Source organism: Marmota marmota, unplaced genomic scaffold (genome assembly GCF_001458135.2).
Source record: "Marmota marmota marmota unplaced genomic scaffold, marMar, whole genome shotgun sequence".
Taxonomy (NCBI): Eukaryota; Metazoa; Chordata; class Mammalia; order Rodentia; family Sciuridae; genus Marmota; species Marmota marmota.
This window is the reverse complement of record NW_026000240.1, coordinates 25357264-25383851: the sequence shown is the minus strand read 5'-3', so window position 1 is coordinate 25383851 and position 26588 is coordinate 25357264. Positions and strand designations below refer to the sequence as shown.

The 26588-nt window shown below is 36.8% G+C and overlaps 2 protein-coding genes across 13 annotated transcripts in view; one reads left to right on the top strand and one right to left on the bottom strand.

The window, feature by feature from the left end:
• Esyt3 (extended synaptotagmin 3) overlaps window positions 1-11334 on the top strand; it is a 46634-nt gene extending 35300 nt beyond the window's left edge. For 2 of the 4 annotated variants that reach the window (XM_015487002.2, XM_048794329.1), the window contains exons 18-23: window positions 705-1186; window positions 1791-1889; window positions 2329-2460; window positions 3830-3935; window positions 4498-4547; window positions 4827-5542. In XM_015487002.2, coding sequence (XP_015342488.1) covers window positions 705-1186; window positions 1791-1889; window positions 2329-2460; window positions 3830-3935; window positions 4498-4547; window positions 4827-4863 — 906 coding nt within the window. In that variant the 3' untranslated portion in view covers window positions 4864-5542. Of the gene's footprint in view, window positions 1-704; window positions 1187-1790; window positions 1890-2328; window positions 2461-3829; window positions 3936-4497; window positions 4548-4826; window positions 5543-6217 lie in introns of those variants that run through there. The other 2 variants (XM_048794330.1, XM_048794331.1) reach the window with 2 other exon arrangements.
• A 967-nt stretch (window positions 11335-12301) lies between these two features.
• Cep70 (centrosomal protein 70) overlaps window positions 12302-26588 on the bottom strand; it is a 51945-nt gene continuing 37658 nt past the window's right edge. For 7 of the 9 annotated variants that reach the window (XM_015486997.2, XM_015486998.2, XM_048794332.1 and 4 more), the window contains 6 exons: window positions 22896-23066; window positions 17991-18137; window positions 17709-17877; window positions 17430-17544; window positions 16066-16145; window positions 12302-13027 (listed from right to left, as the gene is read on the bottom strand). In XM_015486997.2, the coding sequence (XP_015342483.1) occupies window positions 12966-13027; window positions 16066-16145; window positions 17430-17544; window positions 17709-17877; window positions 17991-18137; window positions 22896-23066 (744 nt within the window). In that variant the 3' untranslated portion in view covers window positions 12302-12965. The remainder of the gene's footprint in view (window positions 13028-16065; window positions 16146-17429; window positions 17545-17708; window positions 17878-17990; window positions 18138-22895; window positions 23067-26588) is intronic. The other 2 variants (XM_048794335.1, XM_048794334.1) reach the window with 2 other exon arrangements.

Below are 26588 nucleotides of genomic sequence, written 5' to 3'. Positions count from 1 at the left end.
CTGTTTATTTCAGTAGTGAGTTTTCTAATTTTCTCTTCCAAATCTACCTTTTTTTTTATTGTATTTTATCTCTTTGTGTCTATATTCCATCTTTGGTCATTGGCAAACATTGTTCATTCTATCATCTGGAAGGTCTGGGACACTGATCTGCTGATACATTTCCATGATGACTCATTTCTCTAATTGACAATGGCCTGCATTAAGGCTGGCTGTTCCTCCCAAGGAAGTTTTGTTGCCACTGGGTACCTCAGAAGCATTACAGTCTGGATTCATTTGTTATTTTCTTTACTTTGGGTATCAAAACCCATGGGTGAATAAATAAATCTGAGGACAGGCCAATAAGTTACAATTCCTCTACCACCACCCTACCAAAAAAACAAACAAAAACCTAGAGTATATTATTATTATTATTATTTTACCTTTTTCACAGAAACCACCTTCAGGATCTCACATTGACCCAAGGAAAGCTTAACTTTTGTATTTCACTTTTCACTGTCTTTTTCACTTATTACTTATAAATTTGGCTATGCATTTAAAAGGATGTTTCATTTTATTCTGGCATAATGGCTTTTCAGCATATTTGGATTACCATGTTTATTTCTGGAAATGGAATTCCCTAGGGTCTTGATGATGAGGGGAAGGAGAAACAACAGCTGAAGTTGATTGGTAGGCCCAGCCATAACCATCTTATCATCTGCTTCTAGTTCTTGCGTGTGGAGGAACGGGAGCTGGGGAGCCCCTACACAGGACCCGAAGCCCTAAAGAAAGGCCCTCTGTTCATCAAGAAGGTGGCCACCGACCACAGTCCCAATGCCCCAGCCCAAGGAGAAGGCCCTACAGATCTGCCATGTCCCCCAGACCCTTCTTCAAACACCAAGGAGGCACCCAAGAACGCCACAACCACCACCAGTGCTTTCCCCGAGCCCCAAGAGACAGGCCCAGAGCCCAAAGGCAAGGACAGTGCCAAAGGGCTCTGTGAGCCCCCGGGGAAGAAGAAGAGCTCAACCACCGTCTTCTTGACTGTCCCAGGCCCCCACTCTCCGGGGCCCATCAAGTCACCCAGGCCCATGAAATGCCCCACCTCCCCATTCGCATGGCCACCCACAGGACTAGCTCCCAGCATGTCCTCGCTCAACTCCCTGGCCTCTTCCTGCTTTGACCTGACAGATAACAGCCTCTACATTGAGTATGCACCTCTGCTTAATCTCTTCTAAAATCACCTGCATGAAAAATATCTCCCTGGATGGAAGAGTAGATATGAACTTACACACCTGTGCAAGTTCTGGTTTTCCACAAAACATCTATACTAGAGGCAGCATGACACAGGCATGAGCCCGTTATGGCTCTAGTTACTCTAACTGGACAACAGATGCTGGCCTTCAGTTGTTAAGGACCCTTCCAGCAGAAACATTTCCTGAATTCTAAAGAGTCACACTGGGATGATACAAAAAGCATGAAGTATAGAATTACGTAACTGGTAGTCACTTACTCTTTACCATGGCCTTATTTTATGAGATTTGATTCAATCTTCACAATAGCCCCACAAGATAGAACTTACCACCATAAAAGTAAGATTTACCAAAGTCCCCCAGGAATCACGACAAAGGCAGAGAGACTCCAGGGTTCATGCTCTTCCTACTGCAAAGTAGGATAAATGTTGATGCTAGATGGAACATTCCTGAGATTATTAACCTACATGGCTCTGTGTTCCCCAAGTAGGACATGTATCTCTGTCTTAGGGGAGAGGGCCAACACTCTAATAAGAGAGGTGACAAACCCTTTCTTCACAGAGGTGGGGACTGTGGGCAGCGGCGGCTTGGCGAGATTCAGCTCACGGTTCGCTACGTGTGTCTGCGGCGCTGCCTCAGGGTGCTCATCAACAGATGCAGGTAGGAGGATTCTTTAGAGGCATCAGGTGGCCACAGACTAAAGTGGGGGCCAGGGTGTGAGGTTCCCAGGTGGAGAAGTAACATATTGGGAAGAAATGAGAATTGAAGGCTTGTGTGCCGTGAATGAAGAGAATCCTCAAAGGAGCACTTGGATGGTCATTCTTTGGGGCTGATGGTCTCAGAGGTTTGCTCGGACATAACTACTACAAAACTGTCTGGGGGTGACTGATAGCCAGTATAATTCCCTCAGATACAAAGTACTTGCTGTACCCCAAATACAAAAATTCATATTTTCAAAATACACCTGGTATCTTGTCCTCTAAATGCCTCTAGTCATCTAGACTATAGAGGGTTCTCTACCCCGGCCATCCAAGCTGAGCGGCCAGTACGCTTTCTCCCAAATGAGTCTTTTCAGGGGCCTCTCTTCTCTACAAATCAGAAACCTGACGCCGTGCACCAGCAGTGGGGCAGATCCCTATGTCCGCATCTACTTGCTGCCAGAAAGGAGGTGGGCAAGTCGGAAGAAGACCTCGGTGAAGAGGAAGACCCTGGAACCTCTGTTTGATGAGACGTGAGTGGGCCCTCAGCCATCCTAGAGTGCCTCATCCACTTGCGTATTGTGTGTGTCCCAGGCAGCCTGCCAGGGCTGGGCAATACAACATGGTCCGACTCCATGAAGCTTTCGTATACTTTCTAGCAGGGAAAGGACAACGTGGGCCATTTATCACAAAGGCTGCCCTGAGAGACTGAAGCATTCCTGATTATTGAATGTTCCACAATAATTTTGTTGTTGTTGTAGATAGTACATTAAAAAAAAAGGTATCGTGTCTGAGGGTGGAACCTAGTGCCTCAAGCATGCGAGGCAATTGTTCAACCACTGGGCTACAACCCCAGCCCCCCTCTCTTTAAATGAGGTCTCTTTAATAAGATTCAAATCCTTTTACTGCCAAATAAGTATTCCGGGGGTGGGGGGGCATTTTTAACTGCATGCTAGCTAGACCTAATGTTTCCTCCATAGCTCTTTGGCTTCTCTTCCCTCCTGCAAACAGCAGAGGTGTTAGATGAAGGACTCCTCCCTTTCTCTGCAAAGGCTTGTCCACTCATGTTCCTGGGGACGGAAGAGATTAGGCCAACTCTAATCATGTTTCTTACTTTTGATGGGTTAGTGGTAGCAAGTCTGATTTCAAGTATTTTTATTCTTGATAATCCTCAAGGTACTAAAACCAAAATGTCTTGTTTGCTTCAGAATCCTGAGAAAAGCCATTTCTAGCCAGCTTAGGAAGATGCTGTAACCTCTTAATTATGATTCCCTCTATTCCTGATCAATAACTACTCATTTAAGAGGACTGAGTTCATCAGTAGAGCCACACAAGTAAGAGATTTTGATACAGTTATAGAAGGATGTCACAAATTGCTACATAGGAATACAGAAAAGACTTGACTTTTAAAACCATCATTAGTAAATTTCTCAAAATTATCCCTGGATTATCTAAAAGGCAGACTTAGCACTCTGCCCTAAAAATAATCTAGAAGTAAAGGCTCTCTTAGGATTACAAAGTTCATATATAGACTCCTCTGCCCTACTCTACAATCACTATTTTACATATAGCTTGAAAAAGCCTAACTCTTCAGCAACCTATCCCTTAGATGGTCTGAGCAAACAACTTGGAAAGAGGTTGAGCAGGTTCAGAGTGGGGAAAGGCAACTAAGAGTAAAGCCAAAGTAGAATTAGACAAATGGGTCATAAACTCCAAACCACAGTAGTCTGAAAGGCACACAGCTTCAGAACACTTCCAGGATTCTGATTACCTGTGCACTGAGTACCTAGGAACCAATATGCTCCTCATAGTCTACCGCTCCTGCTTTACTAGGGAAGTGGATAAAACACTTCAGATTTTCAACAAAAATGACTGATGTGTTTTTTTTTTTTCTTCCTAAAGATTTGAATTTTTTGTTCCCATGGAAGAAGTAAAGAAGAGGTCACTCGATGTTGCAGTAAAAAATAGTAGGCCACTTGGCTCACACAGAAGGAAAGAGTTAGGAAAAGTAAGTACAAAAAGGGTTCTTGGTACTATATTCCTCCCAGTACTCTAACTCGAGTCCACTGAAATTAAATAATATAGAAATATAAATTCATATGATAAATCCTATTTTAACAAGAATCTATCAAACTCAGTACAACCCAAGAATTTGAATATCCACTACGGTAATAAGTACTGTGATAAGATCCAAGCTTTGCACAATATATTTACCTAAAGTGGAAGAAATATACTCCCTAGGACTATGCCAAGGAAAGGCCCCCCAAAATGGTATGTGTACAGTATTTTCATAGTGTTACATTCAAATAAGTACCCTATACTCGCCTCTTTAAAGGCCAATTTCTATAAAGTAGATGGTATTATCTTCATTTTTACAGATGAGGCAGGTTTTCTTTTTATAACATTCATATATAAACTTGAAAACATGACCTGAAATTCCTAAAGTACAGGCACCTGTCTGTATTGTCCCTCTCGAGAAGGTCCATTTTGAACGCCTAAGAGCCCAAGGAAATTTTATGATGGACTCATGCAGTGTTTTTGGAGGGAAATAATTATTTGCGGTTGTTTAGGTGCTGATAGACTTATCAAAAGAAGATCTGATTAAGGGCTTCTCACAATGGTGAGTATGCTCTTTCATTTATCACTTTTCATCTGTTCTTCAAGACACTGTCTCAGCTGCTCTCTCTCCAAAGTTCTTCCCTTTTCAGTATCAAGAAAAGAGACAAACTACTAACACCTTTACTTCATGTCTCATTAACCTATCAGACCCCTGTTAACTACCCTTATTCTTGGCTGGCCAACTTGGAGAGAGTTGCTGCTGGCTCTGTAGAGGCCAATGCCATTAGTAATGAGCAGGTATTGTGGACCTAACATAAGTCCAAACCCAACTGCCTTGCAGGTATGAGCTGACTCCAGATGGACAGCCCAGAAGCTGAGTAGCAACATCGCTGATGTGTCAGAATGTGTGTATATATGTACAGTTTGCCATTTGATGAAAGTAAATACTGTGTTAAATTTATCTGCATGGCCAGACAGTATTAGGAAGAAACAGGAGTTATGGAAAGAACTACTGCAATTGGATTTGTTCAAATGCAGAAAGAAATGGGGATATTTGTGTCTAATTAGCATCAAAACCCCAGTAGTGATTTTTTTTCACTTTTGATGGGTAATTATGCACATCTGATTTAGGTCTTGCTAGAAAGTGTCCTGTCCCTAACATAAAGGCTGGAAGAAGTCCTAAAGGAGCTACCAGTATTCCTAGGCAGTTATTGACCAAGGGAGGACACTTTTCTGGATATAAAAAGTGACCCCAAACTGCCAAGAGCTAGCACTGCCAAAGCCCTGTTTGTAACCTGTGGTGCTTGTGTGCCTGGACCTTTGACTCTGTTTTACAGTGATATACCTAAGTACTCTGGTGGTGGGGAACCTAGGGCCAAGTTCCAAACCTAGGTCTGAGTCTGAACTTTCTTAGCAGAGTGCTAAAGGCTGCTGAGGAATGGCACTGCCAAAGGAAAAGGAGCTTTTTGTATCTCAGACAAGTTTGGGAATTCTGTTCCACCATTCCAAGAGATAGGTAGTTTACTTAAATAACACATTAAAAGCAAAATATGTAAATTGTCTACTTAAACAAGTGCCTCTTATGCATTTCAAACTCTGTAAGACCACATAGACTTGCCCTGATATTCTTAGAGCAGTTGTCAAGGTCACATCCTCTTCTCTGTTAACTCAGGCAATGTTCTAAACAGGAGATCACATAATTTATAAGTAATATGATAAACTATTTTTTATAAAAATCAAAGCCTACCCCTTAATTTGCCTTTTAAACCTAATCTGATTTCAGCTACATTATCCTGAGCAGATGGTCTGTTAACTGAGTCATCCAAACACTATGCCCCTCAAACTTCTCTCCTCCACTAAGCCAGCCCATGCTGAAAGGGCCTCTTCCCACCAACTATCTAGCATTTTTCATTGTAACAGTAAACTAAAAATGTTCTGAACTTCAAGCTACTTGGTTTTTCACCCTCTTCTTAAGACTGTTAAGTAGATATACAATAAAAATTGGTTTCTGCTGAGATTTCTATTTTTGAATGACAGATTTTCATAATATGAGAAACGATGCTGTCTACTTCATGACATTGTAATTGTTCCCTAAATAAACAAGTACCTTGAAAATGGTAAAGCATCAAGTAGTATAAGGGAATGTATCATTACATGTTAAATATTAGAATCACTAAAGCAACTACTGATCAAGGTGGCAGACAAATGAAAGCTTACCCTTCTTCCTAACAGGTAAAATTCCGCATGATGATCAGAAAAGCAAAGCAGTACAGAATCAAGGATGAGTTAAAGGAAACCAGAATTGTTAGCTTATGTCAGACTGGAGGCAAGTCTATGGGCCCTATGTGAGAGGGTAAAGAGCCTGAAAAGTTATGTCTCATCAGAAGACAGATGCCAATTAGCACAGGAACATAAGGTCTGAAATTACATACCACCAACTTGGTGTAGAAATCCCCAAGACTAAAAAAATTGGTTTAGAACCTGGAGTCCTGTTAAGATCATATTAAGTCAACCATAAAACTGGTCCTTAAGGTTGCCCTTCACTTCCAGGGAGACTGATAAAGCAGATTTGTCACTAAAAGGAAGCTCACAAGCAAAAATTATGAAACAAAACATGGATAAAACTAGTAACTGGACACAAGAAGGAAAATGTCATTAGGGCAGAAGTGGCTATAGGGGAGCAAAAATACTTGTAAGTAGTTGGTAAACCTAAGTCTTGATTACTTTAAAAAAAAAATGTTAATTGGCTTTCCATTACTTTAACCACCTGATAATCAGCTCTTAAAAAGTTCATCTAGGCACAGAGCTGGAGGTTTCAGCCCATGATTGCCCGATGGGGCATGTGGCCAAGCCACTCACTTCATTGTTTGGACATGATAATAAGAGGCTGGGGTCTCAGTACCCGCTTCAAGGACACATTCCCAAACTGGAAGACTAAGAGGTGGAGCCCAGTGGGAAATTCCAGCATCTCCCAAATAGTGCCACAGGCCTGGGACCACACCTTTTACACGTGGACCTTTGGGACTTTTATACAAATCATAGCAGTAAGCAACCAAAGACTTTTTTTTTAGTTCCACTGTTTTCTAACACCTGGCTGGTTATTTAGTGTCCAAATCCTTATTTAGGGAGCTAAAGGGATTTATAATTGGTTCTAAAAATATAAAACCAATTGTGGGTTAGATACTGACTTATTACCTTCAGCTTCAAATCAAAGTCTCTGTCCAGGGTCTTTCTGCTGGGCTTTTCCAAAAGCAATGGAAGGACACTGCGAGGCTGGAGCAGCTCCTCTGCCGAGGTAGGTTCTCCAGGGTTCTGCCAACCTAGGAGCATGTTCTCGTTCACCTCATTACCCCTCACAGTTCAGCCCTGGTTCCTGCCCTCATTCATGTTCCACCACCACTTGCAAGTTTCTTGGCCAAGAGGGCTCCTGTGACAGCTCCACCTCTCCCCTGAGGTTTAAACTGGCCTGGTGAGGAGGTGCTTATCCTTTTTTTTTTTGTACCCTCTCCCTTGGCCCTATGGAGTGGTCTACTTTCCAAAGATGCTACACTGTGTCCAAGAATATTCTCTTACCTCCTTTTAAATAGTTAGCCACCTTTTAGTAAATTTTTCATGTTTAGTTACCTGTGCAATGTGGTTTCAACTGACAATATGTTAAAATTTTTAACCAAGAACATAAAGTAAGAGAAAACCCACCAAGTTGAAATATAAAACTTCCAAATCAATAGTGAAAAAGCAAAATTAACCCCCTCCCCAATAGTGGGGAGGAAAGCACAGAAAATGTGATAGAGAGAATATAAAAAAGATGGCCAAAGGGCTTCTATAAATGTCTGTAATCACAATACACTGTTAAAATCTAGAATATCAGGGGCTGGGGTTGTGGCTCAGTGGTAGAGCGCTTACCTAGCATGTCAGAGGTACTGGGTTTGATTCTCAGCACCACATAAATAAAATATTGTGTCCTAAAAAAAAAAAAAAAACATTTTTTATAAAATCTAGAATACCAAAGAGCATGAAAGTAAAAGGCATAGCTATATATGCTGTTTCCAAAAGCTCAAACATACAAATGTATAAGTAAAAAGATACACCCAAGAATACTTACTATTCATATAATCAGAAATCTTAACAAATATTACATTAAGAAAAAGCTGTTTCCTATCACTTCTAGTCAACACTATTGTAGCCCATGTTAAAAAAGTCAAAACTGTTAAATATTTGTATTTAAATATTGCCGAATCACACATCACCAACAAGGCTTGTTCACATTGTTATCCAAATAAATGGTATTGCTTCAAGTGCACAGCCCATGTGGCTACACAGGCCTTTCCCCCTCTGATCCAGCAATTTAAATTCTAAATACTCTAGAAAACTTACATATAAATACAGGTGATGATATGAACATTAGATGCAAAATAAATTGCTAGAATTCGAATTCTTTTTTTTAGCAAGGTTGATGGATACAAAATTTTTTTTAAAATCAATTTTAGTTCTCTATTCCCTCACCAATGAGAAAATGAAAATGGTAATTTATAAATGCATAAGACTTCAAGCACTATTCATATAACCACCTCTATATGAAAATTATGCAACTTTTAAAATAAATTCAGAGACTAAACAAATGGAAAGCTATGCCATATTTGAAGACCCAACAGTGTAGATGCCTATTCTCCCATGCTAATTTGTTTTTAATGAAAGCTCATTAAAAATCCAAAAGGTTGTATGTGGGTAGCTTTGTAGATTCAATGTACATAGAAATCCAAGGGCTGGGAAGTCTTCAGCAGTATGACAAAGTTTACTTTCAAGCCATACAATAACTGAAACAAGGTGGTAGTAGTACAGGAAGAGACAAATGGACCAAAACAACAGAAAAGCCCAACAATAGTAGTTGTAGTAGTAGTCTATGACAGAGGCACCACTATGAGCAATGGAAAAGGTCAGACTTGTCACTAAATGGTGCTGGCACAACTGGATATGCATTTGGGAAAATATGAACTAGTCTTTTACTCTTGCCACATTCAAATATAAATCAACTTTAGGTTTAAATGTGAAAGGAAAACTTATGCTGTAATATGGAAGAATAACTTCACAATTTAAGACCAGGGCAAATTTTCATAAGCCACAAAGAACACTACCTATAAAGACCATATCTTTCTCTACATTAAAATTAAGTTCTAATGTGGCTCAGTGGCTGAGTACTCCTGAGTTCAATTCCCAGTATTGCCTACCCCCCCCCCAAATTGTTATTCTGTGCATTGAAAGAAACCAGAAATGAAAAGATAGGCCTCAGAATGGAAGAAGACATTTATACACATATAACTGCCTGATGGCTCATGTCCAGAGTAATAGCTCTTTACAATTTACTCAGAAAAACATAATCTAATAGTTAAATGGGCTAAAGACACAAATGCTTCAAAAAGAAATAGAAATGTCCAATAAGTAAATAAAAGATACTCAACTTCTAATCAGGGAAATAAACAAAAATACAATAGTTCTCCAACTATACTGGCAAAAAGGATGTTGAAAATAGGGATTTTCATACATTGTACCAATTTATACTCCTCATGAGCAATCACTTTGGAAAACAGTTTGGCATTTTCTTCTAAAGTTACACATTCTCTATCAAAGTCATCTTCTATAACTCTAAAGACTCCATTCATATTGATATCCACAGAAATGGTATTGCCTCAGGTTATACGATACTTAGCACATGTGGCTACACATACCAGCAATTTTAGTTGGATGTATACTCTAGAAAGCTTGCATAAAAGGGTTCAAGGATGTAGACTCATAGCAGCACTGCTCAGAATAGCTAAGAAGTGGAAACCACCAAAAGTCAACCACCAGTATAACAGAAAAATGAGTCAGAGAATACTCATAGGTAGAATAATTCTATAGCAATCAAAACACATGACTGAACCTAGCACACAGATGCACTGTACAATCATAATACTGAAGAAATATTAAGAGGACAATTGTGATTTTTATAAAAACTAAATTATATTGATTTAGGCATCACAAAGAAATGGTAAAACTAGTTTTATAAGACCAAAGAGGTGATTAATGTTAAAGTCAGGACAATGGTGATCTCCATAGGAAGGGACATTTAAGGTGGGTTGAGAGGGCTATCTGGAGTGCTAGAGATGTTTTACTTTTTGGTTGTTATATGGGTATTCACTTTATATCATTCATTATCCTTGACATTTATGATATTTTATAATTAAAAAGGTCAGTAAAACAAATGAAAAGGAAGATAAAGGAGAAGAAATACCTAGTAAGAAAAAATATATATTCAAGGCAATAAACATGAGTAGCAATAGGAGGTATATTAGGATGATAAAATAACTTAACAAGTTTATAGACATTTTAGTAACTCCTATAAGCCAACAAACCAAGCAGACAAAAACCAAACTGTTAGAAATGTAGTAAATATCACAATAGCACAACATGTATATAACAGAGATTAGACTTTTTTAAAAAGAATATATGGAGCATTATGAAAATTTGTCTAAAGTCAAAAACCTCAAATCCTAAAGACTTAATACCAAAAAGATATTCTGATTATAATGCAGTAAAATCAGGGGGGAAAAAAAGGGACTGGGTAGATTCAGTGGTAGAAACCATGCTTATCATGTGCAAGGTGCTAGATTTGATCCCTAGCACCAAAATAAAAATAAACAATTTTAAGAACAACCCTAGAAATTCTACATATTTTCAGACTTCAAGTTATACTTCTAACTTCTGCTTCTAGCCAGGATGGAGTAATGTAAACCAAATTTACCCTTCTACCTACAATAACCAAACCGAAATGAAACAGCATTGAATGTCAGGAATATGTCCATATGAACATGAATGTTCAGAGCAGTTTTATTTTAGTAGTCAAAAATTGGAAATAACCCAAATTTCCATCATTAAGTGAATGGATGAACAAATGGATGACAGAATACTACATAGTGATAAGGAATGAACTACTAATACAAGCAAAAAAAAAAAAAAAAAACCATAAAAATCTCAAAATAATTATGTTGAAAGACGCCAGACTAAGAGTATGTAAGATTCTAGTTATATAAAAATCTATAAAATGCAAACTCATTTATAGTGATGGAAAGCTGACCAACTACTTCCTGGAGACTGGAGGAATTGGGAAAGATAGTAAGAAAATTTTGGAGTGCTAGGTATATCTATCATTTTGATTGTGGTGATGATTTCACAAGTATATATGCACATCAAAACTTGCCAAATTTACACTTTAAAGTTTCTACCACTGAGGCTCTGGGTTCAATCCCCAGGACCACATAAAAAAACTAAACTAAATAAAGGTACTGTGAACATCTACAACTAAAAATTTTTTTTAAAAAACACGTACAGTTTATATGTCAATTACACATCAATAAAACTTTTAAAATCAATTTTGGTATTTTAAATGTTTATTTAAATATTGCTAAATAATTAACTTTGCTATTTATAGTTTAAATAATTAAAAAATGGATAAAGTAGATACAATAAGAGAGGGCCTAAAACTATTCCTATTAGTGTCACTATCCCTTCCCAGTGGTCCTTGAGGCACTTCCAAATGAAAACCCTAGGCTTCTAGAGAAAATTTTGAAAACTTACGTTTTAAACTAAGAGTTATTCACAGGCTCTTAAATCAGGTGCCAGATTAAAATGATTTATTATCCTGGCATGGTGGCACACACCAGTAATCCCAGCTTCTCAAGAGGTTGGAGTAGGAGAATGGCAAATTAGAAGACAGCCTAGGCAACTTAGAAACAAACAAAAAAATGTCTCATGGCAATTTCTTTGAATAATCAATTCGGAGTATTTACATCATTGAATATCCAAATACTTTTCTACTCAACCTCAAGACATGTTCTACGAATTCTGGATAGAGAGTTTTAATTTTAGAAGAATCTAAGTTATTGTCTATGCCTGATCCCTAAGCCTCATGTCACAACACCAGGGATTTGGATGCTGTCTATGGACATTTTCTCTCCATTCCACTCTGCTGCTTCCTGAAAATGTTTTACAATAATATACCAAGCAACAAAAATAACAGAAATCCTCCTAGGCCTGCTGCTTGTGGAGAGGAAATGGAGGGCAGGTGGAAGTGGCCCACACTCATGGATGTGATGCAGAACACTGGACCCTGAAGCAAAGCAGGCTGAAAGTTGGGAATAGAGAATAAGCAGAAAGCACAAGAACAATACTCTTATGTAAAATGCAGCAAAGGTGAAGGAGTTGCTCAAGGAAGGCTGAGCCTATGAAAAGAATGACTCATTATTTGTGAGTAATACAAATAAGTCACTGAGGACACTTATGTTTGGAAATTCTTTACAAAAATTTTATTTGAGATCTCATGTCCTTATAAAAAGTACATTACATTAAAATTTTAAAAAATACTTTTTTTAAAAAAAATGAGGGACTTCTATTGACTCACCTATTTTATTTTACCCCCATGATTTACTTCCTATTCTAACACTAAGATATAACATTTTTTTCTTCCTTTTCTTCCTCCTGCTTTGAAAGGGCAACCACCATGAGGGATATCTTAGTAAAATGCAAATTAATCATTTCCAGGAGAGCAGTAGCTTCCTACTGGCTGGCCTTAGAAAGCAAATGGTATTCCTTTTGCCCTGAACCAAAGGTCATTAGACCTTCAACTTAATTGAAACTTTTCTATTATTTGCAATTTCTCTCCTTGGGTGTCTCTTTTACTTACAAACTCTACCTTAAAATAACCTTAAAATTTAAGCATCAAGTGTTTTTAAGAAATGATTAAAGGATCTCAAATTAAGTTACTGCTTTAATAACTTAGCAGCTATTTTCTATAAAAGAATCTTAGTACTGGAGAATGACCCAATATTAAGATGATTTCTGTGAGCAAATACATTTTATAACCCTTATGACAAAATAAGATCAATTCTACAAAATACTTAGAATGTTAAGAATGCAATTTACACAGTAAAAATGATTTGATTTGTTTTCAGTAAGAAAGTACTTTTAATTTCTTTACTGCAGGTACAATGGCATCCAAGTCATCAATTTCTGTAACAGAAAAACAAAAATAATAAAGCAGAGTAACTTTCTAGTGATCAGTTCAGGGGAAATGAGAACTCTATGCAGAAACAAACCTCAAGCAAAAAAGACAATACTGGTGCTTTCATGCACATCATGGTGATACATTATCACTGATTCAGAGACAGATGCTAAACAGTGCATCTGTTTATAAAAGCTACCACATACTCACAAGTACTCTCTGACTCTGGCTCTTGCTAACACATCCAACTGGTCACATTTATGATGTGTAGTGCCTCTTTAGACCTAATTACACAGCAAAATCCCAGGTAGCAGCATTTCTTTACTAGGGTCTTCATCTGAAGTCCTAGGAAATTCTTCTCATAAAACACAGTGCCCTTGGGCTAAGGTTGTGGCTCAGTGGGACAGCACTAGCCTAGTAGTTGTGAGGTACTGAATTCAAGTCTCAGCACCACATAAAAAATAAAGATATTGTGTCCATTTATAATTAAAGATATTAAACACACAGACACACAATGCCCCTCTGATTCTCTTAGGAAGAGTTCTCATTAGTGGATCACCCATAGGCCTACCTTTTGAGCTGAACAGGTGTGCCTAATAAGAGGTGTGAAGGTCCACAGAGAGAGAACCTCAGGTGCCAGGTGTGAGAGTCCTTAGCTGGTCTGGCTTCCCAGATAAACCAGTTCAGTTTCTTCTCTGACAGATTTTTCTAAATTTGATTCCTCTTTCTTAACCTATCTTATTCCAGCCAGCTGAAGTTAGAATTCATTCTCATAAGCTCCTAGCTATGGAGAAAGCAAAGTCCCTTTTTCTCATTATCCAGACTTCAGCCTTGCTTAAAGTAAGCCCTAAGGGCAGATTTATAGATACCCACTACTTTTTTCTGACTTATTCTGCCATGAATTCTTGGAATCCAGCTCTCTTTCTCTCCATTGTTTAGCTAGATTTTGGTTGCTCTCGCTTTAGCCTTAACACCTGACCCATGCTGACCCACTGTCATGAGTTCCATAAGCTTCTGACTTCAGTCAGAATCCCTGTCTGGGCTCACAAAGCATCAAGCATACAGGAAGGGGGACAGTGTAATCCAGCCTGCTGCAGAGAATTTGGTTCACACCTTACATTGTGGTAAATAAAGGTCCAAAAATCAAGTTATTCCCAGACCTTCCCCGACCCCCATCCATTCTGAAATCATATCTCTTTTCCCATTAAATGAGAAACCTGCCTTATAAATGAACCTCATAGACAAAGACCTTTGTTGATATGGAAATTTTCTCAGCCAATTATACCACTTACATAAGCATAGAAACTAAAATTTATTGAAGGGTAGTCTCCCTATCTGATATCCAATACACCACTAGATACTTAATGACATTTAGTAATTTAAAATCCAGTCACATTTTGCCAAACTTCCCCAATGTTAAATATTTAACTCCAGAATTTCAACTTCAAACCAAATACAAAATTCCTCCGCAAGAACCTTGAACTTTCTTGCAAATACATGTACTACGTTGAATGTAATAACATCTGAGACAAAGGTAATAAAGGGTCTTATTTCAAGTGTTGCAAACACACCCACTAAAATGTTTATTAATTTGCAAAGTAGTACTTAATAAGAACATCACTGTTGAATTTAATGGCCCTCCTGAAGCAAGTAGAATCATTGCAGGAAACCAGTCTCTTCAGGATTCTAGACAACACACTTGTACAATTTCATAACCCATCTTTTTAAAAATTGTTATTAGTTGTAAATGGACACAATATTTTTATTTTATTTTATTTATTTTTATGTGGTGCTGAGGATTGAACCCAGTGTGCCTTAAGCATGCTAGGCGAGTGCTTTACCACTGAGCCATAACCCCACCCTCATGACTCATCTGAGTTTAGCTTTCAAGTAATATTTTCACTTGCTAGGAGCTTCAAAGCATATAGAGAATGCCTAAAGGACACTCACTCTTTGTTTCCCTTGAGTCCACAGTCCACATAACACCAGTCACAAAACTTCCTTTATGTTCTCTAGGCTATACACTGCAGTAAGATATTTCTTTTATTTATTAATTTTCTTACCAAATCTGAATTTAATCATTTCCTAATCTTCCTACCAAGTCTCATTTCTGCTTCTGAAAATTGAGGAATCATTCTTTAAAATCCTTTCAAATGAGCTAAACAAAAATTCTGCTAGTGAATAAATCACTTTAAACTTTGAAAATTGTTCTTAAGATAAATTAACTTTACAGCCATGTTAAAATAAGAGTCTCTTTGCCTATGATCCCTAAGCAAATATATTTTTTCCCCTTTAACAGATACTGCTACTAATGAAGCTCTCAATCTGACCAACAGTATAGATGCCGTACTTAAGTCTCTTCTATAGATGTTCACTACTTTACATTACTTCATATCATCTGAGAAGAAAACTTTGTGTACTCTTAAAACACAGTAGGCTGTGCCACCTTTAAGACAAACAAACAAAAAGAGGGGGAGGAGGAAAGGCCTTTCAAGATCATAAATTCTGCCAGATGCAGTGGTGCACACCTGTAATCCCAGTGACTTGGGAGGCTGAGGCAGGAGGACCATGAGTTCAAAGCCAGCCTCGGCAACTTAGCAAGGCCCTAAGCAACTTAGCGAGACCCCATCTCAAAATAAAAATTAAAAAGGGCTGGGGATGTGGCTCAGTGTTTAAGCACCCCTGGGTTCAATCCCCTGTGAGGGGTGGGGGGAAATAATAAATTCTGCCAAGATTTCTTATTAGGCAATGGCAGAGCCAGAGTTACACTGGGCCTGGCCAGAGTAATGCCATTTTTTTATAACATCTCAAAACAAGGCAGTTCTAATCTCCTTAAAGGCTCTGTGCTGCTCTATTCTGTGGACTAATTCCAACTGACTCTAACTTCAAGTAAGGAGCATGTTTCCACAACTATTAGTGGTTTACAGACACTTCTATCAAACATTCAAGGTAAAAACACCAATCCAGTAACTAAGGAACACTCTTCTCTCAAACCCACTGACATCTTAAAGACTCAAAATTTAACTGTTACCAATGGAGTTCTTACCTAGGATTTCAAGTAGATCATTAGTAAATGCCTGAAATGCTGGGAAAAATTCCTCATGTTCTTCCAATTTGTTGATAATGCTGTTTAAAAAATGCAAAGTTACGTCAGATTTCCAACTTTGGGTTCTTACATCTGATTGCAAGCCAATGGTTGCAAAAAGAACATCTTCAAAGTGGAAAGAGACTATCCTAATTTAAATATAAACTTAATAATCATTCACTACAATATTTTCTATTTTTGCTTTTTGTTGTCCTAATATCAATGTCCTTTAAGAAAACATCATCTGTTTAATTACATCATATTCTTGACATGGCAAACTTTCCATTTAGCTCAAGCCTTCTTTAGAGAACCATGCTTTTATTGCATTTTCTAACAGGCTTTTATGCTCAGCATCCTATTAAACATGAAGATAAAAGTATGAGTAGTGAGTAAAACCATGGGTAGAGAGAAAAAGACAAATAATGGGATATATGTTCCTTTTAAAAGCATTAAATATCAAAAACTCAAGTGTCAGATTTTATAAGGGTTCTTCCTGGAAAACATACAGGACATAAGAAATACGTGGAATATGTTGTTTCCTTTTCAATCTGTTGCAGTATAAAACGAGGGAAGGCTGGGGAAAGTTGTCTTAAGCTACATCTCAATTTTGGAGGGGTATTGTTGGGGATTAACCCAGGGTCTCATGCATGCTAAGCACACAACCCACCACTGAGCTACATCCCCAATCCCTCAATATTTTTTAAAAACAGTAGGTTTTATATTAGCAATGCCCAGTCTTTTAAAAAATACTTCACATTTACTGTCTAATCAAATAATTAATAAATAACCTGTTAGTAATTATTCAGTGGTATATGGTAGTATCCTAAAAACAAGACTTGTTGATATGATCTAACTATGATCATGGTAGAACTCACTGGATCTACCATAAACAATAGGTATTCAACTTTAAAACCTTCATTTTCATCTGCTTCTTTAAATTATGCCAAGGCATCAATTCTGTAGGCAGTATTCAAAAACTTACACAAATCCTTTATAACAAAAGAAACTACATGGTATTACAGATTTTAATAGTTTCTACAGTGGCTAAAACGGTTTGAATTTTTCCACATACAACTTTCCCTGGGAACAGGCTTATGCTGAAGAGTTTCTTACCCAACCTATGTAAACTTACAGGCCCAGCAACTTATTTCTGTCTTGAAAATACTTGGCATTTTCTCCATCCCTAAAGGTGTGGGATTATTTTAGGTTGTCAAGTTACTTAACAAGTGCCATTCCAAATAGGGAAGGTAAATAAGTTAGGAACTTTTGAATGTCTTTAATTTCATCACTCCAAGAATTCTGGATGATACTCCTCAAACAAATACCTTTGGAAGTCTTCAGGTCCTAACACCTGCTTAACCTGCTCATTCACATCCTCATTAATCATCCTACACAATTTTTCAACTGTGCTCACCAGCACATACATTGAGGATGAACTGTCTGCAAAGAGAAATAAAAACATAGAATATATAAAAAGAGGCTTTCCAAAATCATTACATCCATCAAATATTTTATACTTTAGTTATCCTTGATTCTTTAACTATTTTTTAATTTCTTAGGAAAAAATTATCAAGTAGGGGCCAAAAGTGAAAAAGGGTCATCACCTAATTCTAAGAGTTCCTGGAGGTTTCTCATAGCGTTGTTCATTTCTCCAAGCCTACTATAAACTTCATTCATTCGGGGATAAACTCCGTTTAAAGAAGGCACATCAAATAATTTTTGGAAGTGAGCAACGATAGCTTGCAAAGTTTGCAAGTTTGGCATATTGCTGTCCTGTCCAAAAGAAGGTATGGAAAAGATCATTCATGTCTGGAAATATTCTAAATATTTAATTTAAAAAATTTAAAAACTTAAAAATGTGAACATTTATATAAGTTAAGCATTACCTTTTCCTTATTTTCCACTTCTTCCAACATTGTATCCACCATAAACAATAGATCTTCAACTTTAATACTTTCATTTTCATCCTGTTTCTTTAAATTATGCCAAGGTATCAATTCTGTAGATAGCGTTTTCAAGGACTTATACAAATCCTTTATGACAAAAGAAACGACATGGTAGTATTGATTTCAATAATTTCTACAATAACACTAATAAAACAATCCAGGCAGTTTAAAAAATAGACATGTAACCATCATCAGTATTTAGAAATAATTTTAAAAAATTTATTAAAATTAGGTTTCTCCAGGAAAACGTAGGATTTATTTAATAAAAACAAACTACACACTGATTATTCCAAATATGGATGCCCTAAGCAATTATATGTTATTTATGATCACTATATTATTTACGTGGTTATCTTGAATTACTGGTATATAAAACCAAAATATAAGGTGACTGAATCCAGGGCTTTATGTATGCTGGGAAGCACTCTACCACCAACTTATATCCCCAGCTCACATTCTGAATTTTTATAATAGCTTTGAGATGAATTTATATACCAAAAAATTAATCAAGTATACAACTCAGTTTTAGTATTTTCAGAAATATACAAACCTCACCACTATCTAACTTCAGAACTTGTTTATCATCCCAAAAGTAATCCCATATCCACTCATAATCCTTCCCCATGCTCCTCTGCCCCCCAGCCTCCAGGAACCACTAAGCCTCTTTGTTTCTATGATCTGCCATTTCAGGTCATTTCACCAAACAGAACCACACAAATGACCATTTGGGACTGATTTCTTACACTAAGTATATCGTTTCTGAGACTCATCCATATTGTAATGTATGTCTCCATATAAGAGCTCCTCTGACATTAAAAACCTGATTCTACTTAATCTTAATAACCACCTTAACTTTCTTGGCATAGATATATTGCCCTAGTCTATTTACACTATGCACAAAAGGCAAAGCCACTGGAAGTTTAGAGCTCTAAGACTGACCAACTGACAAATATTTACCAAGTATCTAGTTTGTGCACAACATAATGCTTGACCCTTTAGAACAATGCTGTCTGGGAAAAAAAATGAGCAAGAGTAATTTTAATCATCTAGCAATCATATTAGGGAAAGTAAAAAGAAGCAGGTAACACTAACTTTAGTTAATATATTTTTATAATGGTAGAATGCTTGTCTATAATGCATAAGGCCCTGGGTTTGATCCTCAGCACAATGTATTTAATTCAGTATATCCCCAAAATAATATGTAATATTTTCGAATTTTTTCCATAGTCTTCTATATCTCGTGTGCATTTTACACTTTTCAATGGGGGAACTACCCACATTTCAATTGATCATCAACCACATGTGGCTACCATATTGAAGAGTGAAGTTCTAGAATACACAAGTACAAGAAATTCCTCCTTTTTCTTATTTCTTATTCTAGTCCTCCACTTATTTAGCACTCCTCCATTAAGATCCAGACCTCACATACTGATACTTTTCATTTTGTAGTATGGCAGCTATCTATTTTAGCAATTCACAGCAATAAATTCAGTGTCAAATGAATGTTTTAAGTAAGAAGTGCCACTAAAATTTGGAAAAAAAATATCAGCAAGTAGCAACGTAATGATAACTGAATTAACCAATGCTCCCATTAACAGGTACATTTATGAAGAAGCAGTTTATGATAAAAAGAATACCCAATTTAAAAATTTGTGCCTGAGAATAAACTAGTTTTACAAAACTAAGATGATGCTCTGGTCTCCTTGGCAGTCACTATGAATGGTTGTAGCACAGTTCGTCAAGTAAGCCAGGAAAAAATACTAAGAGGATCTCCTAGGTTCTTTGCTTAGCTATAGGATGTAGAAATACTTCAAGGTCTTGCCTGTCATGTATGACTGGCTTCTTGAATCACTGAGGAATGGGAAACTAACAGCACACAAGTATTCTGGGTGAGAAAAGCTACTGCGCCTGTAGCTCCCTTTTTCAGAGAGGTAAGAAGTAAAAGACAGGAAGAGGCAGTAGCTGGCCCGGTGTGTTTCCCCGCTTGCCCACCCACTCCTGCTCCAGCTGTTAACATGTACTTTTTAAAAATTGTGGTAAGACACACATGCATAATGTTTAATATCTTAGCCACTTTCAACGTTAAGTTTAATGTTATTAAATACATAGTACAACCATCACCACTGTCCATCCCCACAACTCCTTTCATCTTGTAAAACAAACTCTATTCCATTCCATAACTCCCCATTCTGCCATCCCAAAGCAACCATCATTGTTTTCTGTCTCTGATTTTGACTAAGTATCTCATATAAATAGATTCATACAGTATTTGTCTTTTCATAACTAGCTTCTTCTATAATATCTTCATAATACTCACTCATGTTGTGGTATGAATTTCTTTGCTTTTTATGACTGAATACTTAATGGATTAGTAAGAAAACCCACTAAGAAAAAGAAACTGTTATACATGGTTGATGGGAATGTAATATAATACCACCATTATGGAGACGATTAAAAAAAACTAGCAATATTAACTATTGTATATAATGAAACTGGAAGACCTTATGTTAAGTGAGATAAGCCAGCCACAGAAAGAAAAATACTGCATGTTCTTGTTGATCAACAAGTAGAATCTAAAATGTCATCTCACAGAAACACAATAGTGGTTACCAGAGCCTGGGAAGGGTCTGGAGAGGGTATGGAGAAAGGATGGTTAACAGAAACAGAGGGTGCAGTTGGATAGGAGGATAACTTCTAATGCTGTCTAGCACTGGAGGATAACTAAGTTGACAACAATTAATTGTATATTTTAAAATGGCTAGTAGAGAGGATTTTGTATGTTCCTAAAAACAAAAATTTTAAGTTGTTGAGGTGATGGATATACCAGTTACCTTAATCTGAATGCTACACATTGTATACATGTACTGAAATATCACCCTATATCCGATACATAGGTACAGCTATGTGTCAGTTAAAAATAAAACAAAAATTATATTCTCTAGTAATATATAACACATTTGTCTTATCCATTCATCCCTCAAACCATCCTTCTCTTTTAAGCCAATCAAACCCAAGGATAAAAACCAATCTGGGAAGATTGTTTCCCAAACTAAGAGATTGCTATATTATAAAGAACTCTTCACATGAGGCCTCAAAGAATCTCACGTAATTTCTCAATTTGGGTACTTGAATCAAGTAAAAATGTCAGAAGCACTGCCTAAAAATCTATGAATTACTTCTATGTCAGAAGTAACTAATTCTAGCCAATTGCTTCTTGGGTGTCCTCAGAATATTCAATTTATAAAACTAATTCTTGCTCCTTCCACTGGAAAAACTGGAATAACAAGAACGTGTTACCACTGCAAAGGCTTTCTTGGGTGCTAGCTGCAGTCAGAGTGATCTCCTCATTCTCTGGACTCCAGAGTACAAGTCACGTGTATTATTCACGTGCACTTTGCCATCTGTCTTTACAGCATACTTTTCTTCTAATGACACCATGAATGGTTATTTAAATCTCATATTTTGAGTATATTTTCTCTCTCCAACTTGTCTGAATCTCATATTCACCTTTTCTAATAACTTCAACAATGCTTTGGACATTAAATAATCAATATATGTCTCTTAATTTTATCCCTTTGCCTCCTTTCTTGTTTTCTCCCTTTGCTGAAAAGGCTGAGTGAGGCTTTTTCTACTCCATTTCTGTTGAGGAGCTGGCACTGTTATATGCTATTGGGAAGTCCATCTGACGGGCAATGACTGGGAAGTGCCGTGGTGTTCACAGTTTATCACTAATTATTTCACCCTCTTATGAGAAACAGACTAGATGCATTTAAGTAAGCATATTAATCCAGTACAGGATATCCTTAACCAAAACATTTATGTGTTGTTTAGTTCTGAGCTGAAAGGGAAAAAGAAATTGGGCTGAATGTGAAGATTCTTTTATCAGTTATATATAGGCATATTTTTATTAAAAATTTTTAATATTTACTATTGTCACCCTCCATACATATTGTTGTCTTGGAATATATTCTGCTTTATTCTTTGGATAAATATTAATTGAGCACTCATTATGTGTCATGAGGATCCTTGGGCAATATCAAGGAACAAATAAGAAAACTTTCTGTTCTCATGAAGCTTACACATACTTAACAGATATTTTCTGCATTATTTATACTTCATGGTATTAAGGCTTCTGCTGACAAATACTGTGAAGCATATCTTCATTTCCTGAGGGAGTGCTATGTATGATATTAGTTAATGAGAAATCTAAATTTAAAGGGCACAGAAATTAAACACTAGTAACTTCAAGGCCATTCACCTTTCAATAAATCAATCAAAACTGGAAATACCTCAAATTTTGCAATAAAGAATACACAATTATTATAAAGTGAATACATTTTAATCTTCATGGATCATCAGAACAGCTGAGAGGAGGGCTGGCTGCTAGTTGACTATTACCTGCTCTAGAGAATAAATCAAAGCTCAGCTCAGCTCTGAGTAAAGGAAAAAAATTAAGAAGAGAAGGAAAATATTTTCAACTAAACTGCAATTAAGACATTACATTTGAAGACAAACAGGGCCAAGAAAATCTGCAATGTAGAGATACCAACAGGAGGGAGATGAGGGTGGAACAAGAAAGGAAGATCCAGAAATGATCCACGACAGATCTTCAATGAGGCAATGGGCCTAAAAATCTTTGGTAGAACTTTAGAGGAAGAAAACATAACAGTAGTGACATCATCAAATTGATAGTACTTAAAATAACTTTGTAGATAGTAAAATTCCAGTATTAGATAAGCTTTTCCAGATTTATTGTTAAATTAACATCAAAAGCCAAGTCTGATTAATAAATCCATAAAGTTCCATCGATTTTTACAAGCACACAAAAAACATTCAACCCCTTACCTTTAGAGATGTCAGTTCATCAGCCCACATTTCTATTATAGGAACAAGATGCTCAAATCCACAATCTTGAATAAGATCTTTATTAAAATTTTGGGCTCCTCCTTTGCTCTGTTTATAAATTATTACTGGAGTTCTTGGATTGTGAATAATTGAATTGATGCTACACAACACCTTTTTTAAAAATAAAAAGTGTTTTTAGTCATACAAAAGGGTAAAGGGGTACCTTATATGCCAATGTAACGTGATTTTTCAGAGCTAATTTTAGGTATTATGAAAATCTTTAATGAGATTGACACTTGCAAAATTTTGGTTATACAGTAATCTCATTATTATGATTAATCATATAAGTTGTGAGGAGAACCAAAAACTTCACAGAAAAACAAGAATAAATTTTAAAATGAATAAGACTTGAAAAGAATTATAAATGAACCTAGATTCCCTTCAATGGATGAATCAATTTAAAAAATGTGGCATTTATACACAATGGAATATTACTCAGCAGTAAAAAATAACAAAATCATGGCATTTGCAGGGAAATGGATGGCATTAGAACAGATTATGCTAAGTGAAGTTAACCAATCCCTAAAAAACAAAGGCCGAATGTCTTCTCTGATATAAGGGGGGGGGGATGACTCAAAATGGGATAGGGAGGAAGAACATGAGAAGAAGATTACCACTAAATAAGGAAGAGAGGTGGGAGGGAAAGGGAGGGAGAAGGGGAATTGCCCGGAAGATGGAAGGAGACCTCATCATTATACAGATTACAAATATGATGATGTGAGGGGGGAAAAAAGAAGTGCGTCACATTAAATTGGGTAGAGAGAAGTGATAGGAGGAGAGGGGAGGGGAAGGGGGGATAGGAAGGACAGCAGAATAAAATAGACACTAGTATTGCTGTATGTATATACATGACTGTATAACCAATGTGATTCTGCAACCTGTACACTCAGAAAAATGAGAAATTAAACCCCATTTGATTCAAATGTATGATTGTACTGTCATGTGTAACTAATTGAAACAAATTTAAAAAGAGTTATAAATGACTTCTTATAATCCACATAAAGAATAATCATCCAGACATCCTTAGCTACTGCATCTACATTTCCCTATTTCTGTCTCCTATTTAAGCTAAGCAAGATGTTCAAAGAGGCTTTTCCTATTGCTTCAAAACTTCAGATAAATTCAAAATGAGGACAGTCACATTCTAGACACACCATACACGTCTTGCTAAGACGCAATCAAAACCCTAGATAGTAACAAGCCTATCCAAGAAAACGTGAGAAATTAGATAGGTCTCATTGTGAAATTAAAAGATTATGTCTTGTGTGAGTATGAATGTGTCACAATGATGCTTATTATTATGAATAATTATAATTCAGGAATAAAAATTAAAATATGTAGAATGGGTAGCAGGTGCTATTTATTGTTCTTTTCTAGCCATAGGAAGCTACAATAAACAGGTTTTCTGAGAATTTGACTTCTGGTGTTTATTTAAAAGAGCTTTATTTTATTACTTGAGGATAGTGTATTTCAATATTTCACTTTTGTTATATTTAAACTCATCAAGAACATTCTAATTGAAAAAATAATTAGCATTCTTCCACTAAATTATTTTTAATATTTTTTTTAGTTGTCGATAGAACTTTATATGTGGTGCTGAGAATTGAACCCAGTGCCTCACACATGCTAAGCAAATGCTCTACCACTGAACTACAACCACAGCTTCTCTTCCACTAAATTATTAATGAGAGAAGGATGTGTTTCTATTTCTCCTCTCTCACACCAAAGATCAGGAAGGCTATCGCCTTGGGAGTTGAACTCCCAAAAGAGATCAGGGAGCAGATACTACCTGAACCTCAGCATACATACTTTATCTCAAATTGTTGAAAAAATGACAATATCTCTCTTCTGTATATTTTTGCAGTATAACACTACCAGTTCTCCCATCAAAAAGTGGAGTCTGTTTTCTACCCCTTGAATTTGGGCTGGTCTTGGGCCTTGCCTTGACCCACAGATGTACTGAGGAAAAATGTTATGCCAATTCAGAGCCCTTTTTTAAGAGGCATAGATCACTTTTGCTCTGTTTGCATTCTGCTACTGCCATATAGCCAAGTCCAGGCAGGGCCAGTAGATAATGACCAACACATGGCCCAGTCATCCTCATTACTAAGACAACATTCTCTGAACTCCCAGAAGCAGAACTGCTCTATTGGCTTGTACTTCACAGCAGATGCATAGCCAGTATCATTTATATATACATATATAAATATATATATACGCACACACACACGTGCACATTGTCTTCACATAAATTTGGTTCATTACATATAGTTTACATATACACACACATATATTCACTATAATAAGATTTATTTGTAAGGAATTGGGTCATAGGATTATTAAGTCTGATAAATTCCAAGATAGGTACTTAGCAAGTAGAAACTCAGAAGTGCTAAGGTGCAGCTGCAGTCCCTAGCAATTGCAGAGGTGATGTTTCAGGTCAAGTACAAAGCAGGGGGAACAATATGATGCCCACTCACATCATAAAGGACAATCTGCTTTACTTGGTCTACCAATTCAAATGTTAATCTTATCAAGAAATACACTCAACAGACACACAAAAATGTTTAACCAAATATCTGGGTGCCTTGTTGCCCAGTCAAGTTGACATAGAAAAACTAACCTTCACAGTCACCCACAAAATCACTTCCTAGGTTCAATGATGTTAACATCAATTTGCCATATTTGCTCACTATTTTAAGATGAATGATTTAAAGAAAAAACAGACATTATAACTCTTCACCTCAAATAATAAAGCATGAGTCTCTTAAAGTAGGCATATTCTACAAAACTGTGGTACTATTATCATATCTAAGAAAATTAACAATAATTCCCTAATATTACTGATGCCTAGATTGAACTGTAAATACCTTATTATACCTACTATTTGACCATACCCTCTCCCCATAAATGATAAATTCTACCTTAAATATCATACAAGAGGAGGCAAGGGAGACTCCCAAACAGCATATTTAAAAAGCTAGACAGGTGTTGTAAGGATGGAGCTCAGTGTTACAGCACCTGTCTAGCATGTGTGAAGCCTTAAGGTTCAATCCCTAGCAACACATACACAGGTAAGCAAAGAAATCACTTTCCTTGGACGTGTTCAAGCTTCAAATAATAGGTGTCCTGGTAATATGACTTCAGAGGCTTATTTTAAAGTTTCTTTATAGTTCAAGATAGTGTTTTTAAATTTTTCACTTTTATTATATTTAGATTTTCATTTTAATAGAAAAATGTATTAATTTCTCTCCACTGAATTTTTATAGACATCCAAGCACATTCTTTCTTATGACTTAACACCTTCTGATGATTGGCAGCAAAAGATACGTTAACAATGAGGAAACCGAAAACTGGCAATTCCCATTTCCAGAGATGAGAATTTTTTTTTTTCCCTTATAGTATTGGGAATTATCCCAAGGGACTCCACCACTGAGCTACATCCCATCCTTTTTTGGGGGGTGGGGAACATGGTCTCAGGAACTTGCTGAGGCTGGCCTCAACTTTCCAATCTATCCTGCCTTAGCCTCCCAAGTTGCTGGGATTGCAGGCTTATGCCACCATACCCAGCTACAGAGATGAGAATTTTAAAAAGAAAATCAATATAGGTGTTACATTCTTCAGAGTTTGCAG